Source organism: Camelus dromedarius, chromosome 9 (assembly GCF_036321535.1).
Source record: "Camelus dromedarius isolate mCamDro1 chromosome 9, mCamDro1.pat, whole genome shotgun sequence".
Taxonomy (NCBI): Eukaryota; Metazoa; Chordata; class Mammalia; order Artiodactyla; family Camelidae; genus Camelus; species Camelus dromedarius.
In genome coordinates this window covers 18256578-18272697 of record NC_087444.1, presented here as the reverse complement: position 1 = coordinate 18272697, position 16120 = coordinate 18256578, and the positions used below count along the sequence as shown (strand labels likewise).

At 35.8% G+C, this 16120-nt stretch overlaps 1 protein-coding gene across 4 annotated transcripts in view; it reads right to left on the bottom strand.

Moving 5' to 3' along the window:
* MAGI3 (membrane associated guanylate kinase, WW and PDZ domain containing 3) overlaps positions 1–16120 on the bottom strand; it is a 217128-nt gene that overhangs the window by 70805 nt on the left and 130203 nt on the right. For all 4 annotated transcript variants that reach the window (XM_031457846.2, XM_031457845.2, XM_010976229.3 and 1 more), the window contains exon 3: positions 1827–1946. In XM_031457846.2, coding sequence (XP_031313706.1) covers positions 1827–1946 — 120 coding nt within the window. The remainder of the gene's footprint in view (positions 1–1826; positions 1947–16120) is intronic.

The window sequence follows — 16120 nt, the reverse complement described above, 5'->3', positions numbered from 1 at the left end:
GTCTACGAGAAGACCTGTGTGAGAATGTTTGTTGCAGATTATCTGTGGTGATGGGGAATTGGAGACAATCTGGAAGTCCATCACTAGGAAAACGGTCAGGTAAAATGCAGTGGATTCACAACAGGGAGTTGTGTGTTGTGTTAAAAAACAATCAGTTACGTGCAAATACAGTATAACAACATAGATGAGTCTAAAAAACAAAGGAATAAGGAAAATAGTTAAAAACTAATGAGATATAAAACATGGTCCAGATGTTAAATTGAAATACACGTGCACAAGATACAACATACATTTTACAAGAACACATACAAACAAAAACATATATATTAAACACATCAGAATGGTTGCCTATAAGAGGGAGGTGAATGGGAGTAGGCTATTTGCATAAAAATAAAAAATAAGCAGCTGTCACTTCCTCTGAGAAGTCTTCACTGGCCATCTGATCTAAATAAGGCATTCCTATTATTTTCTTTCAATCCTTGTTTTTGTTTCCTTTATAACATCTCAATTTAGGTATTTTGCTTGTTTGTTTGTTTTTGACTGCCTTCCCCACTAAGGTCTAAGATTTATCCAGGCAGTACCATTTCAATATTGCTCAGCACAGTATCTCTAGTCCCTCTGATAGTGCTCAGCACATAGTAGGTACTTAATAAATGAGTTGTTGAATGAATGAAAGAAGGATCAAATAAATTAATAAATGAATGAATGAGACTTGGGAGCTAAGCCCAGAAAGGGTAGCTGGGTCAACTTAGCAGGCAAAAGGAAATCACTAAAGATTCTGAAGAGGAGAGAGACATGACCAGAACTGCATGTGAGGAAGACCAGCATGGTAGCAATAGGCAGAGTGGACTGGTGAGAGAGAAGAGAGTGGCACAAATGAGATCCACGGGGATGGCCGACATGAGCTAGTCCAGTGGGTCTACAGTGAGGTGATGAAAGTAAAAAGAAAGGCATTGTGAGAGCTGCTACAACGGAAGAAATGACTAGACTTGGTAACAGACTGGATGCAAACTGTGAGAAAAAGGAGGAAGTAAATGAAGACTCCCCTGTTTTCAGCTCTTAGTGCAGCTAAAGAGAAAAATTATGAAGAATTACTCCTTTGGACCGAACACAAATGCATATCTGGATATGTCGCATTCACGGTTAGATACTTATTGAACAACATCTCTTGGCACTGAAGATAATATTGAGCAAGAAAGACATGACATCTGCTTCCACAGAGCTTGAGAAAAGGGCAATTATAATAGTGTGATAAAGCAATAATGGAAAAGTACAGGGTGCTATGGGAGTGCACAAGCTTTCCAGTGAAGAGTCTTAGATAAGGAAAAAAAAATTTTAAGGTGAAACTGATCTTAAATCAGTACTTCCTAGACTCAAGTGAGTAAAGAGTTATGAAAAGAAAATCCAGTTTTTCTGTTTTTGTTATCCCCTCTCCTCACAATCTGTATTCTCTTTTCTCCAAGAAAACCACGGTATAAATAGATTTTAAAAGTGTACAGTATTTGGATTTCCAGCCACAAACAGAACTCGCAAGAACTTGCTGAGTTCATCTGATGAATGTGAATTACTATGAAATATGCAAACTGGCCAGTTTGAATGATTTCAGTATATTGTTCACAATCAACTTTATAATACGATGGAATGCTTTTGCTTATTGTTTAATCTCATTTTAATTAGTAAATTACAAATAGCCTAATCAAAAAAAGTTACCAAAGACTGATAGAAAAACTTTTAAAAAACGGTATTTTACTGATCATTCCCGCTGAAATAACTCCAATCATTCAGATAGTTTTCTAAAGTGCACTTGTCAATATTTGGGGACATACCATCATACGTTCCACTTTCTAATAACGCTCCACTGTCTTCCAGTGCTTTGAATTGTTCAACAGAAATGAAATTATAGTCCACCCCTGGTACTTCCCCATCCCTGGGGGCCCTTGTAGTGCCTAAGGAAAAAAACAAGAAAAAAATAGGTTGTAAAGTGCTTTTAAACTTACAAAATGTTGAGAATAATAGAAAATTCAGTTTATAGAGAAACAGACTATTGAATATATTATATCTTCTAGAGTGATGATCAGAGAACTTGAGGTAAATTAACATTCCTAGGTGAAAAGTAGGACCATAAATAACGTAGGATGAGTAAATATACTTTAATAAAATCTACAGACAGCTATGAAATTCAAAATTACAAAGATTAAAATGTTAGTGTCAAAGGAAGCTTAACTTTCCAAGACACCAACAGCTAATTCTTCTTTTAAACCTCAATTACCATTACTTAACATTTGAAGGAAAGATAAATCCACTAAGGATTTCATTTTTATGTAGCTACCTTACGTATTTTTTTCCTCCCTAGCATAAATGTAAACTATTTATTCTACTTACTAGAGTCACGAAGGACAAAAAAAGAAACAATTTTTTAAAGTTCTTTTAGTGAACTAACTCCATTTAAAAATCCTGAACAAATATTAATTATGTAATTATTTTAGACTAATGAATAAAGCGCTTAAGGCTTAAGATAGGAATTCACATATTACTTCTTAGCCATTATTCTCCAAGTAATTTCAAAAAATTAAGCAGTAAGTAAACTGTTTAAGGAAATTCACTACAGCAACAGAGCACTAAATTTCTAGCTATTAAGGAATGAATGCCAAAGTAAAATCTTTCAGATCCAAGCTATAAATTCAGGTTATGGCATCATTGCTATATTTTTAATCAAATTTCACCAAACAAGAATTATTACTTTTATGAACTGATATTGGAAATGTCATTTCAAATACTAGAGAATCCAAGGAAGAGACCCAGAGGTTCAGGCTGCAAGCAGAGCTGGGGCATTGTCCTGCACGAGGATGCCTTCCCAAGCCTGTCCCTCTACTTGTGCTCCCTGTTAACAGCACTCCAAGCCAGAAACCTGAGAATCAGTCACCTTGGGTTCCTCCCTCTACTCCAGGCACCAAATCTGGTTGATTCCATCTCCTAAATACCTCTAGGATTTACAGACTTTTCTTCATTCTCATACTCACTAAATTCATTCCATTATCTATGGCCTGTATTGTTGGTCTCCTGCGGTTACCCCCTTCCCAAAACAAGACCCTTCCTTACCCAAGCTGGGGCCAGTGACTTTTCCAAAACAATCTGAGCAAAAAGCCCTCTAAAGCCATCAATGGTTCCCATGATCCTTGGCATAAAATCCAGACTCTACCTCTCCAGCTTCTTTCTTGCCTCATCCCTTTCACAGTCAAGGCTTTAGCCATAGCAGATTCCACCCCCGCCCCAGTTCTTTTAGGCTTTCTTGCACTTGCTTATCTCCAAGGCTTTTTCTTTTTCCTTGGAAGTTTTCCTATTCCTTTTCCCACTCTTACCTCAGCTAACTCCTACTCAATCCTTCAGGTCCTGGCTTAGAAAGTTTCTTTACAGAATTTTTCTTTTCTTTTTTTTTTTTTTTTTTTGGTGCGGTGGGAGGTAATTAGGTTTATTTATTTATTTTTTAATGGAGGCACTGGGGATTGAACCAGGGACCTTGTGCATGCTAAGCACACACTGTATCACTGAGCTATATCCTCCCCCTAGGGAACCTTTCTTGATTCCCCATCTAGGGTGTGGCAATATGCAGGGACCATGTCTACCTGGTTCACAGCAAGAGCTCCAAGTCTTGGCACAGTGTGAGAACCACGGTAGGTACTCAATATGGAGAGTCATCAAATTAAGTGAAACTTTAAACAAATGTAATTAGCACAGTACCTGTGCCATCATTATAAATTAATTCATAGGAAGCTACTGATTGCTTTTACTTTTTAGTGGCATTACATTCTATTATATTTTGTGACATGTGAAAAAGATTCACAATAATGATGATAAAACATTAATGGTAAATGATCTCAGAAAACAATGATTAAGCCAATATTCTAAACAAAGACTGTATGCAATGAATTTCCCCCTTATTTTTACCCAATTTTTAAATAAAAACAACCATTTCTTTATCTGTTTTATATTACAGAGGACGCAAAATCTAGAAATCGTAACTTCCTTTTTCTTAACATATTTTTTCACTGTCAAATTTTGGTTTCTCATATACTGACTAAAATACACTGTTAGAGTGCCCAAATCAACAGCTTTTAGTTCCATGTTAAGTAAAAGTTAACATTAGAAAATAAATTCAAAACAATTAAATTTATGATTAGTAGCTATGACAGATGGCAAAACATGGCCCCATATTTTGAACCTCCTCCCCACAAGAGATGGGGCCTGTTGCCTCACCTCTTGAATCTGGACTGGATTCATGGCTTGCTTTGAATAATTTAATGTGATGGTGTGCAAGTTCAGGAGTCTAGATTTCCACCTTTGCCTTCTTGGAATGGTCCCACCACCATGTATGGATATCCAGGCTGGACCACTGAATGATGAGAGTCCCAGCCAATAAACAGCACCAAGGCCCCAGACATATGAGTGACTCTATTTTAGCCCTTCCAACCCTTGCTGAGCTGCCAACAACTGCAGCCACATGAGTGGTCCCAGTTGAGCTCAGCCAACTCATGAAACCATGAGAAATAATACATGGTGGTTATTTTAAGCCATTAAGTTTTAGGGTAGTCTGTAATACAGCAAAGGCTAATTGAAATATTACCCAAATAAACTCTACTATAAAACATAATGACTATATAAAACCCAATTTAAGGATAAACCATATTACAGATAACACTATTTAAAAAAAAAACACTGACCCAAGGGGCAGGAGCAACTCTGTATTGTAGTCTGGGATGATTATTAATGATACAGTTTTGAGTGAGCACTTAATCCCTCTGGGCTTCGTTCTCTTTCTGCAAAGTGGCATTGAGCGAGATGGTGCTCTTAACTTAACTCTTTCCATTAATAGATATAAAACATTATGTATGATTCCAACATATATGTTTCCAAGACTCACGAAGTAGCTTTAAAGTTAATTCTCTTTACAAATGTATTATAAATTTTCACTTCTTCCCCTCAAAACATATAATCTCGTATACATAAAAAGTCCTCTACCTTCCTCTACCCTACCCATTGCTTTCAGCATTCCAGAAAATTCATCTTTGTATTCTGATACTCTATAAACTTAATGTAAAGCTTTGTATACCCCATCTAGTAAATACTATCTTTGTCCTTTTTACATAAAAATTCCTCTAAGTTCTCCTTACTCAGTCTCCAATTCCTCTCCTCTCATTCTCTCTTGGTGCCATTCCAATCAGATCATTGCCCCAATCACTCCCACTGAGACAATTTGTTATGTATATTAGTAGTTTCCACTTTGCTTGACCCAATGGTCAAGTCTCAGTGCTCATATTACTCGGCCAATCAACAACCTCTGACATAACTGATCATTCTCCCTCCCTTTTGTTTTATTCTGAAATACACAGAAAAGTACATAAAACATACATGTACAATTTAACAAGTAATAATAAAGCAAACTCATCCAGGTGAAGAAACAGAACATTATGAGGACGCCAAAAGCCCCATTGTGTGCCTCCAACCATAAATCTCTCTCTTCCTCCACCCCCAACGTAACCACCTTCTTGACACTTGTGATGATTTCCTGTCTTTTAAAAAATATTTTTACCAACGAAGTAATGCATTTCTGAGCAACAGAGCTTAGTTTTGCCTGTTTTGTAACTTCATATGAAAGGAATTATACCATATGCATCCTTTTGTGTCCATGTCAATACCTGTTATCAGGTTTTGAAATTTCTGCCAACATGCTAAATACGTAAAGGCATCTCACTGTGTATTTCATGCACAAATGCCTTATGAGATTAAACATTTTTCATATATGTACTAGCCACAGAGATTGCTTCTGTTGTGAAGCGGCTATTCAAGTCCTTTGCCACTTCTCTTTTGGGGTGCTTATCTTTTTAAAAATTGTAGTTCTTTACATTCTGGACACTACAGTACTTCATCAAATCTAAGTAAACAGCAGCTTCCAAATGCACCATTATTTTATCCCTAAGAAAGATATAAAAACCCTGGCAATTACAGTTGAGGGATGTCATGTATTGCAAGACGCATCCAATTGTAGAGAGGTTAAAATGTGAAATAACTGTCTTAGTACTAAAGCACCACAGTCCTTTGCCAATCGATACGTGTGTTGCAAATGGGGTGTTTCTGCTAAAATGTGAAATATACTTTCTTGAAATAATGCTTTCTGCAAAATCATGCACCAAAACTAACAGAAGATTATGGAGAAAATAAGGTAGGGTGGATCTCTGTATCCAGGGCACAAGTAAAATCAGTAACAATCCTAATAAAAATATTAATACAGTTTAAAAGATACGTTATACTCCTCATAAAAATATTAGAGTAAATAAAATACTTTGTCTTTAAAAACAGTAAGAAAAAAAGAAATGAAGAGAAAAGGTAGCTTGGCAGAAAGGGGTACAAGCAGGGTTGAGGCTATTGAATAATGAAGATATGGCAAAATGTGCAAACAACAATTTTAAGATCAAGCATAAGTTCAAGTGGAAAAAAGATGCCAAATTGAGGTGAACAGGCATCATATATGGTAGAAGCAACATTTGGCTCTGTTTGTACAGTGTATGTTTACCTGCTGCTACTTGATGATACAAAACATTAGCTTGCTGGGAAGAAGAAATAAGAACTAACATTATCTCAGATCACTTGACATCATTCTCCTACCTAATTAGGAATCACATATGAACTTATCCACATTATCAAAACAAATGTTGTTGCAAAACAGTATCTTCTCCCATTCTGTGATTTCTTTTCACCTTTGTTTTTTAGTGGTCTTTTGATGACAGAAGTTTTTCATTTTAACGTAGTCAAATTTATCAGTCTTTTCCTTTAGATCGAATGCTTTTTGTGTCTTGTTGAAGAAATCCCTTCCAAGGCCATGGACATATTCCATATCCTTTTAAAAAAAATTACAGTTTTGCCTTTCACACCTAGTACTTTAATGTTCTAAAATATTTTTTTTGGACCTAGTGGGAGGTAGTAATTCAATTTCCTTTTTTTCCCAAATGCCTCTTCAACAAGATTTACTGAAAGTCAATTATTTTCCCCTCTGATCAGTAATAGCACCTCTGTCACAGCAATCTCACACAGAAACACACATTTAAGACTGGGTGTCTATCACTGGGCTTTCTATTACCTCCCGTTTATCTACTGTACATTCCTGAAGCTGCATCACAGTATGTAATTATTACACTGCTGTGATAAATCCTGAGATAGAATAAAGCAAGTCCACTTATCTTGTTTTTTCTATTCATAGCCTTTCTATATAAATTCTGGAATCAGATAGGCTAAAAATGCTGGAATTTTAATGGAATTAGATTCAATCTATTAATCAATTTGAGGTGAACTGGTATCTTCGCCATATTGAGTCTTTTAATCCATGAACAAGAAATCTCTGTCAATATACTTAGATTTTCCTTAATGTCCCTTAATTTTACCTTATAGAGGTCTTTAGATTAATTTTTAGATATTTCAAATATTTTTATACTATCTTGATGCTATAAATGATATCTTTCTGTAAATTTTCATCTTCTAATTATTGATGGTATAAAAGAATATAATTGTGGGAGTTTATTTCGTTATCTTGATATAATTTACCTATAATAAAATTCACTAATATTAACAGTACAATCCTACGAATTTTGGGAACCATCACCCCTAAAAGTTTCCTTGTATCCTTTTGCAGTCTCCCACCCTGTGGGAGCCTATGATCTATTGTCATTATAGTTTTGCCTTTATTAGAATCTCATAGAAATTAAATCATACTTTAATTTGATTCTAGTAGTGGTTTGTGTCTGGCTTCTTTCATTTTGCATGACACTTTTGAGATTCATCCATTTTGTTGGGATATTCCACTGTATAGATAAACCAAAATTTGATTATGTACTCACCACTGGTGGACATTTGGATTGTTTCCAGATTTCAGGTACCATAAAAATAAAAAAAGCTGCTGTAAATTTACATGTCTTTAGGTGGATGTGTATTTAAATTTATGTTGGGTTAATACCTGAGAGTAGAATAACTAGGTCATATGACAAGTGTATGTGTAACTTTATTAAAAACACGTCCCTTCAAAGCAGACGCACCATCCTGCATTCCTACCAACAATATATGAGAGCTATAGCTAATTTACATTGGTTTTTCTATTTAAAAATTCCTTTCTGGAGCCTCGTGGCAGATTTACTTTTTCTAAATTCCAAGGAAAAAAATCAGTTGACGGAGAAAATGAGAAAAGAAAAGTATTATAATTCTGCTGTGAGAATTAAAGCTTAATTATTTGACATAGAGATGATACTGGTTTAAAGGAAACTACTGATATCAATTGAAAACAAGGGCAGGGAACACTGAAAAGTAGAATCAAATGTTAAAGCTTGACATTTCCAGGGACCAGGACAGAAGCACGGGGGAGAGCAGCCAGTCCTACCTGCAGCTGTTCCCACGCTGCAAGTGTGCGGTAAGGGCCCTGTCTGCTAACGGTGGGTCATTCTTGCAAAAACAGTATTAGTAAGAACATATATATTTATAACTTATATAAAGCCTATGAGTGATGTGCCAAAAAAGTGACAAGTTTTGGAGGCTAGGTAAGACCTAAATTGGCAGTTTCAACATGTGATTCTGTGTAATGCTGTTAACATTGGTGGGGAGACCTGAATGTTACCTGAATATTATCCAACAATGTCCTCTGACATTTTCCACCATTTGATATTTGCTATGCATTTCAGTGCTTTGTAAATACTTTGAGAGAGTAAATGCAGTAAGAAGGGAATGTCATAGCACACTTTACCCTGAAATCAGAAACTGGTCTAAAATCCGAAGTAAAAGCAACATAGACTTCAATGGCAAAAACAAAATCAGGGCAAGAAAACAAAATATGGGAAACAAGTTTAAATGAGTGACCAGTGGCTAATGCCCAATTTGAAGATGCTTTGGACACACTCAACAATTTGATGAATGTCAATGCAAAATGAAATACATTTTTTTCTATGTCTGGAATATTTCTTAACGAACAAAGATCATGGCCATCAGATAATGTGAAGATACTTTGTATGCTTTAAATTTTCATTACAGGAGTGAAAAATTCAAATATTAAATATGTGCAATATTATCTTTCAAATTTGTGTATGATTTTTATTTGGCATTTTATGTTACTGTTCCCTTCTTTTAAGGTTCTATTTGCAAATGACTATCAGGCTGAAATTATTTGAAAGTTGTATTAAATACTGTCATGTTAGTTTCTAATAATAATAATCCATTAATTTTATATTGTCAGTTTCTCTAGGCGGTTGGTGCACTCAAGATAATCCAACCCACACCTCTGTTTATAGCCATTATTACTGCTGTAACGGTCAAGAGCAGCAATCATTTTGGTTCTTAAGGTACTTGATTCAACTGGTACTTGATCACAATCTAGCCACAGGTTATACTATGATTAAATTGTGATGCACTTGTCATGAACTATGAGCATCCTACTTCTCACTGGAAGCAATCTGGCTCTGGGCTCAAGAACACAACCAAAACTAATCCTTAAACTCCTTCCTGGAAGGTCTGTCTCCTGGGACTACTTCCAGCACCAATTCTGTATCAGCCAGGGTTCAAACAGGAGCCAGAAACTAGACAGTAACTTGAATAAGGAGAGCTTACTGTAAAGAATTATGAGCTATTTGTAAAGAATTAACTAACAGAGAATAAAAGAGAATTCTGAAGATATCACCCAAGAGATGAACGAGAACAAACTTAGAAGAAAGGGACACACTCAAAATCTGCAATTCAGACTTTGCTGGAGGTGTGTAGCAGCCCACTGGATGGTAGAGAAGTGTGCTGGATTGCCTGGGGACACAGTTCATCCACAGTCAGCGGGTTGACTGTCAGGCAGGGAACTGCCTGCTGGAGTACCAGTGACATTCACCAGCAAGCTGCCTTGGGTGGTGGGGATGAATATAGGGGGACTTACTGGAAAGCCAGTTGGTTTTGCTAGAAACCCACAGGAAAACCACTTGTAAGAGATACTGCTGAGATCTGGGGAGCCTGCTGGGATTCCCACAGAACTCATCAGGAAACTGCAAAGAATTCAGCTGGTGCATTTGTAGGCATCTATTAGGGTGTTCCTGAACTCACTGCTGGGACTCTCCCCACCCTCTCCCCTCAACGGTGCACTACTGAACTTGCCCCTGGGTAGCTGACTGCTAGAGTGCTGCTGAAACTTTTTAAGTATCTTTTTGTAGGCAGAAGCAAAAAGAAAAACACACTAGAATCAGGAAAAGAAGCTTATTCTTTCTCCAGTATCCTTCCTGCACCCTCTATTGACAAAGCTTAACACTGTGCCAGATGGAAAGGAAAAATGTGACAGTATCATACGCAGGAAAAAAGAGTAGATGTGTAGCCAAGAGGCAGAAATAATTGGCAGACTACTTTTCTGAGAGATTCTATCATGAACTAAAGTTGAATTTTTGTTAAATGTTTTTAGCACCCATTGAGAAGATCATATGGCTTTTCCAGTCTGTTACTATATTAATCCTCAAATGTTACACCAACCTTGCATTCCTGGGACAAATAGCACTTGGTTGTAATATGTTATCCTAGTATATATTGCTATATATTGATTTGCTAACATATTTACAGAATTTTTGAGTCTATGTTCATGAAAAAAAATTTGGTCTAATATTATTTTCTTTCAATATTTTTGTCTGGCTTTAGAATCAGGGTAATGCTCAGATCACAAAGTGAGCTGGGAAGTGTTCTATTTTTCAGAAGAATTTGTGTAGAACTGGTATAATTTCTTCTTTAAATATTTGGAACAATTCACCAGTACCATCTGGGCCTGAAGTTTTCTTTATGGGAAAGTTACAAACTACAAATTTAATTTCTTGAAAGTTAGAGAGCTGTTCAGTTCATCTATTTCTTCTTGAGTGAGCATTGATAGTTTCTGTCTTCCAATCCATTTCATCTGAGTTGCTGAGTTTATTGGCATAAAGTTGTTTAGGATATTCCTTATTATCCACTTAACATCTTTAGGACTTTTAGTGATGCCGTCTCTCTCATTCCTGATCCTGTTGTTTATCACTTTTATTGATCTGAAAGAAGCAACTTTGGATTTCACTGATTTTTCTTTGAAATTTTCTCATTTCTATTATCTAGTTTATTGATTTCTGCTCTTTGTTATTTCCTTCCTACCACTTTATTTGGGTTTACTTTGATCTTCTTATGGTAGAAATTTAGATCACTGATTGACATCTTCATTATTTTCTAATATAAGTGTTTAACACTATAAATTTCCCTCTAAATACTGCTCTAGCAAAATTCCACAAATTGATATGTTATATTGACATGTGTGATCCTTTGTAATTTTCCTTATGGCTCATTCTTTAACTCACAGGTTAGTTAGAAGAGTGCTATTTACTTTCCAAATGTTTGAAGATCTTCCAGATATCCTTCTGTAAATGATTTCTAATTTAACTCCATTATGATCAGAACATATTTCATATGATTTAAATCCTTTTAAATTTACTGAGTCTTGTTTTATGGTCCAAAACATGGTCTATATTTGATGTACCATGTTCACTAGAAAAGAATGTATATCCTTATGTTGCTGAGTGGCATGCCCTAACAAGCAACAATTAGGTTAAGTTGGTTTAAAGTGTTATTCATGTTATAACCTTATTGATTTTCTGCTTACTTTTTCCTAAGGGGTATTAAAATCTTCAACTATAATTATGAAGTTGTTTATTTTCTTTTTGGTTCTATCATTTTGGTATCATTTCCATTCCACCTGAAGAATTTCCTTTAACAGTTCTTACAGTGCAAGTCTGCTGGAGAAAAATTCTCTCACCCTTTTTTGTCTCAAAAAGTCTATTTCCTTTTTTTTTTTTTAAGGGTGTTTTTATTGTATACAGAAATCTAGGTTGCCATTTTTTTTTTCCCTTCCAGCATATTAAAGATGACATTTGACTGACTTCTGGCTTGTACTGTTTCTGTTGATAAGTCTGCAGTCATTCTATGTTCCCTTGTATGTATGTATCTTTTTTTTCCATCTGCCTTTCACATTTTCTCTTTATCACTGGTTTTCAGCAATTAGATTATGATGTATGTTGATCTGTTTTTTTTTAAAATGTCTTTTCTGCCTTGAGATTTGTTGAGATTCTTAGATCTATGAGATCTATGAGTTTATAGTTTCCATCAAATTTGGAAACATTTTAGCCACTATTTCTTCAAATATTTTTTCAGCTTCTCCCACTTTGGCTTACTAGTGTGCCACAGGTCAATATGAACAGACTGCAGTCCTGTTCTGCCTATAATCCAGTTATATACATATCTTGCCCAATTCTAGCTGTTTATGTGGAGAGTAAATCCAGCACCAGTCAGTCCTTCATGGCAGAAGAAGAAGTGTCTCTGCCTCCTTCACTTTTTGATTGCTTTAAAAAATTTACTTTTTTAGTCTTTTTCCTCTGCATGGTTCAGTTTGATTCATTTATATTTCTATGCATTCAAATTCACTGATCTTTTCTTTTGCAGTTTCTAATCTGCTGTTAAGCCCATCCAGTGAATTTTTTAAATTCCCTTTAGTTCTTTTTAAAAATGTATATTTCATTTTCTCTTCATTCTGTTCATACTGCTCTTTAAATCCTTGAGTATATTTATGATAATTCTAAAATTCTTGGTATGGTCATTATGTGTGTCATTTCTGGGTTTTTTTTTTCTTTCTTTAACCGGTTCACTTTTCTTTTGATTATAAGTCACATTTTCTTGCTATTTTGTATGCCTAGTAATTTTTTATTAGACACCAAACACTATGAATATTACATTATTCAGTATCTAGATTTTGCTGTCTTCCTTTAAACAGTGTTGACTTTTTCCCCTTACCTCCCTTCCTCCTTCCCTGTATTTTTGCTAACAGTCAAGTTACATGCATAGTCACTTGATCTTTTGAAGGATTTTAAAATTAAACTTCTTTAAAGTGGGCCTCAAGAAGCTTAATCCTTTTAACCCAACTAGTAAGCCATGACCCTTATGGGGTCTCCCACTTAGGCTGCTTAGAACTTAATTTCTCTTAGCCCTGCGTAAGCTCTGGGAATTATTAACCTTACAGCTCCCAGAGACTTCCTTGCCCTGCCGTGTGGAGTCCTATCCTACACACTGTCAGCTTGGTATTCAGCAAGAGACCCAAGAAAGAAGGCACCTCTGCAGTTTGCTTGAGCTACTTTTCTTCACAGGCCTTCCCTACCTGACACCCTGTCTTGCAAATTTCACACATTTCCAACATCTTGAACTCAGACTTCTGTCTCCTCAACTCAGAGTCCACTGAACCCTGCCTGGGCTCTCCCTCCTGCTCTGTGGCCTAGAAAGTGCCTCCAGGCAGAAAGCTGAGGGAATTATGACCCCTTTGTGTGCAGCCTCCTTTCCTCTTCTCTTAGGGATCATGGTCGTGTTTCATCTATAGTGCAATGTCTGACAATAGTAGAAGTCTCTCTCTTACTAATTTTGTTGCTTAAATTGTCTCAAATTTTGTCAGTGAGCACTCCTTCTTGGTGGCTTCTTTTTTTTTAATGTTCTTTTGATATTTCCCTACAATTTTTAAAGCATACTTTCTGGTACAATTAGATGTCCTAAGCTCACCTTGTACTTTTCTGGCCTCAGACCTGGAATCAGAATTTTCTCCCAGAAGATCTGGTGGTCCTTTAGTAAAGAATTGCATTTAAAGACCAGATGTGACCATTCAGCTTGCTAACTGCTACTGACACTTCGAGGTTCTTGGAGGGGTTTTGGACACTTCAGTTTATAGGTTAGGCTTCTGTTAGGAACGGAAATGGCTGCAGCTGTTTGGACTCTGTGAATTAAAACAAATAAATTATAGCTCCTTTCTAGGACAAAACCTCACAGTGGGGAGAAACTGCAAAACTAGGACAGTAGAAGTAAGTTAAAAAGAAGATCCAAGTGGCAGAGGGCAGCAGAAAGTACAAGGACCTATTTTTATTAACTTGCTTTAACCAAGAAAGAGGGAGCTCTAGAGCTATGACACGAAAAACGCTGCCCTGAGACACCCTATGTGGGCAAAATGCAAAGTTACTTATAAGGGAATAAAAATCAGACTGCTTTTCCATTTTTTAAGAGCGATGCTTTATGTGAGAAGACAATTAGATAAACTGACTAATTAAGATAGTCAGGGAAAGAAATGATGAGCCAAAGATTTCATATCTATCCAAACAAACTTTAAAGTAAAAGGCCACAGGCAAACTGCTAAGATGATCCTGTGACCCCTTCGTGGAAATCTGGTCAAGAACAAGCTTTAGAGAATCACAATTATCGAAAAACAACAGCACAAGGGTTGATGGTTAGATTAAATAGCTGTTTACCCATAGAACAGAGAATAAATGAGGTTTATAAAGGGGAGAGTGCAGTATGTAATGGCTGTTTGCATTCCAATCTAGATAAAGCTCAAGAATCAAAAAACAGTGAGAATGAGAAAAGCATATGCAAAGTAGAATAAGCTTGCTGATTACCTTATGTTTGTGGGGAATAAAAAGATACTACTGCAAGCCAGAAGATGGGAGAGGGAAAGGAAAGGGGGAAGAAGAAATGACTAGACAATTTTAATATTGCTCATACATAAAGGAACAAAAGGAAAAAAAAGATGGAGGAGGAACAAAGACCATTTATAAAAGTATAAAGGTAGCCATCAGAATAAAGATACAAATCTTCCTAAACAGAGAAATCAAGTAAAATAGACTACATAGTGAAAGGCTTTTTATATAGAAGACTTGTATATGGGTAAAATAGAAAAACATGACAAAACTGAGACTAAACATATAGATCATATCAATAAATATAAAGTTTTACATTGGCTACAAAGTTCAACACTTTTTAAAGCAAAGAGATTCAGAAAGATAAGAGAATAAAAAGATGGATAAAGATTTGTCAGGCAAATGCAAAGAAAAGAAGGTAGGAGTTGCAATTCTAAAATCTGACAAGGTAGATTTATGGGAGAAAATCATAAGGAGTCAGATTTTAAAACAAAATATTTTATAGCATGTTAAGGAATCCAGACTTGCAGTCAATAGGAGTCTTTGAAGGCTTAACCATAGATGGACAAGAATCAGACGTGCACGTTAAAGATGGACTAGACTGATGTGACATGGGAGGCAAGGGGTACAATTAGAATCAGGCAAGGTGACAATTACTGCTTAAATACCTACACTAGACCAAGTGGTTTACACTCATGTTCTCATTTTAATTCTAATAATTGTATGAGGTGAGCCTTATTATTCATATTTCATATACAGAGATTCTGAATCTTCCTAAGCTTCAGAATCTACATATACGAACCTGCCCAAGTGAACCAACTAGTAAAATGCTAGAATCAACATTATAAAGTCAGTTTTACTTAACTCTTTGCCACTATACAATGCTATTTGTTTTTTGTTTTTTAAGGTCCGTAAGAAAGAGTGAGGGTCTACCACAGTGCAGAGGGATAGGTATTTAAGAAACATAATTAGGAAGTTTGGTGATGGACTAGACATTGTGTGAGACTAACTAATAATAACAAAACAAAAGAAATCAAGAATTCCTGAGGCATATAATATAAAAGCTAGTATCCACAAGGAGTTACAAAGACACCGAGAAGTAACCAGAATGTCCTTTTATGCCCTTTTATTGTTTACTGCTTTTATTCTTCCCCAGACCTACACTAATTAAACCAAGTACACATTATTTGTTATGCGTCTTTTAAAAAAGCCCCAAACACCATTACAACAATAACCAGGTCCTGAAGAAAACTATTAAGACTGGAATAGATACACCAACATCGAGATAAAAATTCAAAATGGATTACCACAAAGGTGGCACTGCATGCTTCCTCCTTTTTCCCTTTGGGGAAAGGGCAGATTTTTAAATTAGTAACAGCCTAATACTGCCAAAATGTTTATTTTCAGCGTACAAGGCATTGAAAGCAAAAAAGTCTTCTTACTGCACAGGCTTCAGAAATTGATTTACAGGAATAAAAGCTAGTTAGCAACATGTACATTTAAATTCTTAAAGTCTTATGACTTGTTACAAAGTCACAATATAGAGTCTTCTCGTTTTTCTATTTTTAAAAACAAAACCCTTGAAAATCCTCTGAAAAATTTTCTCTTCA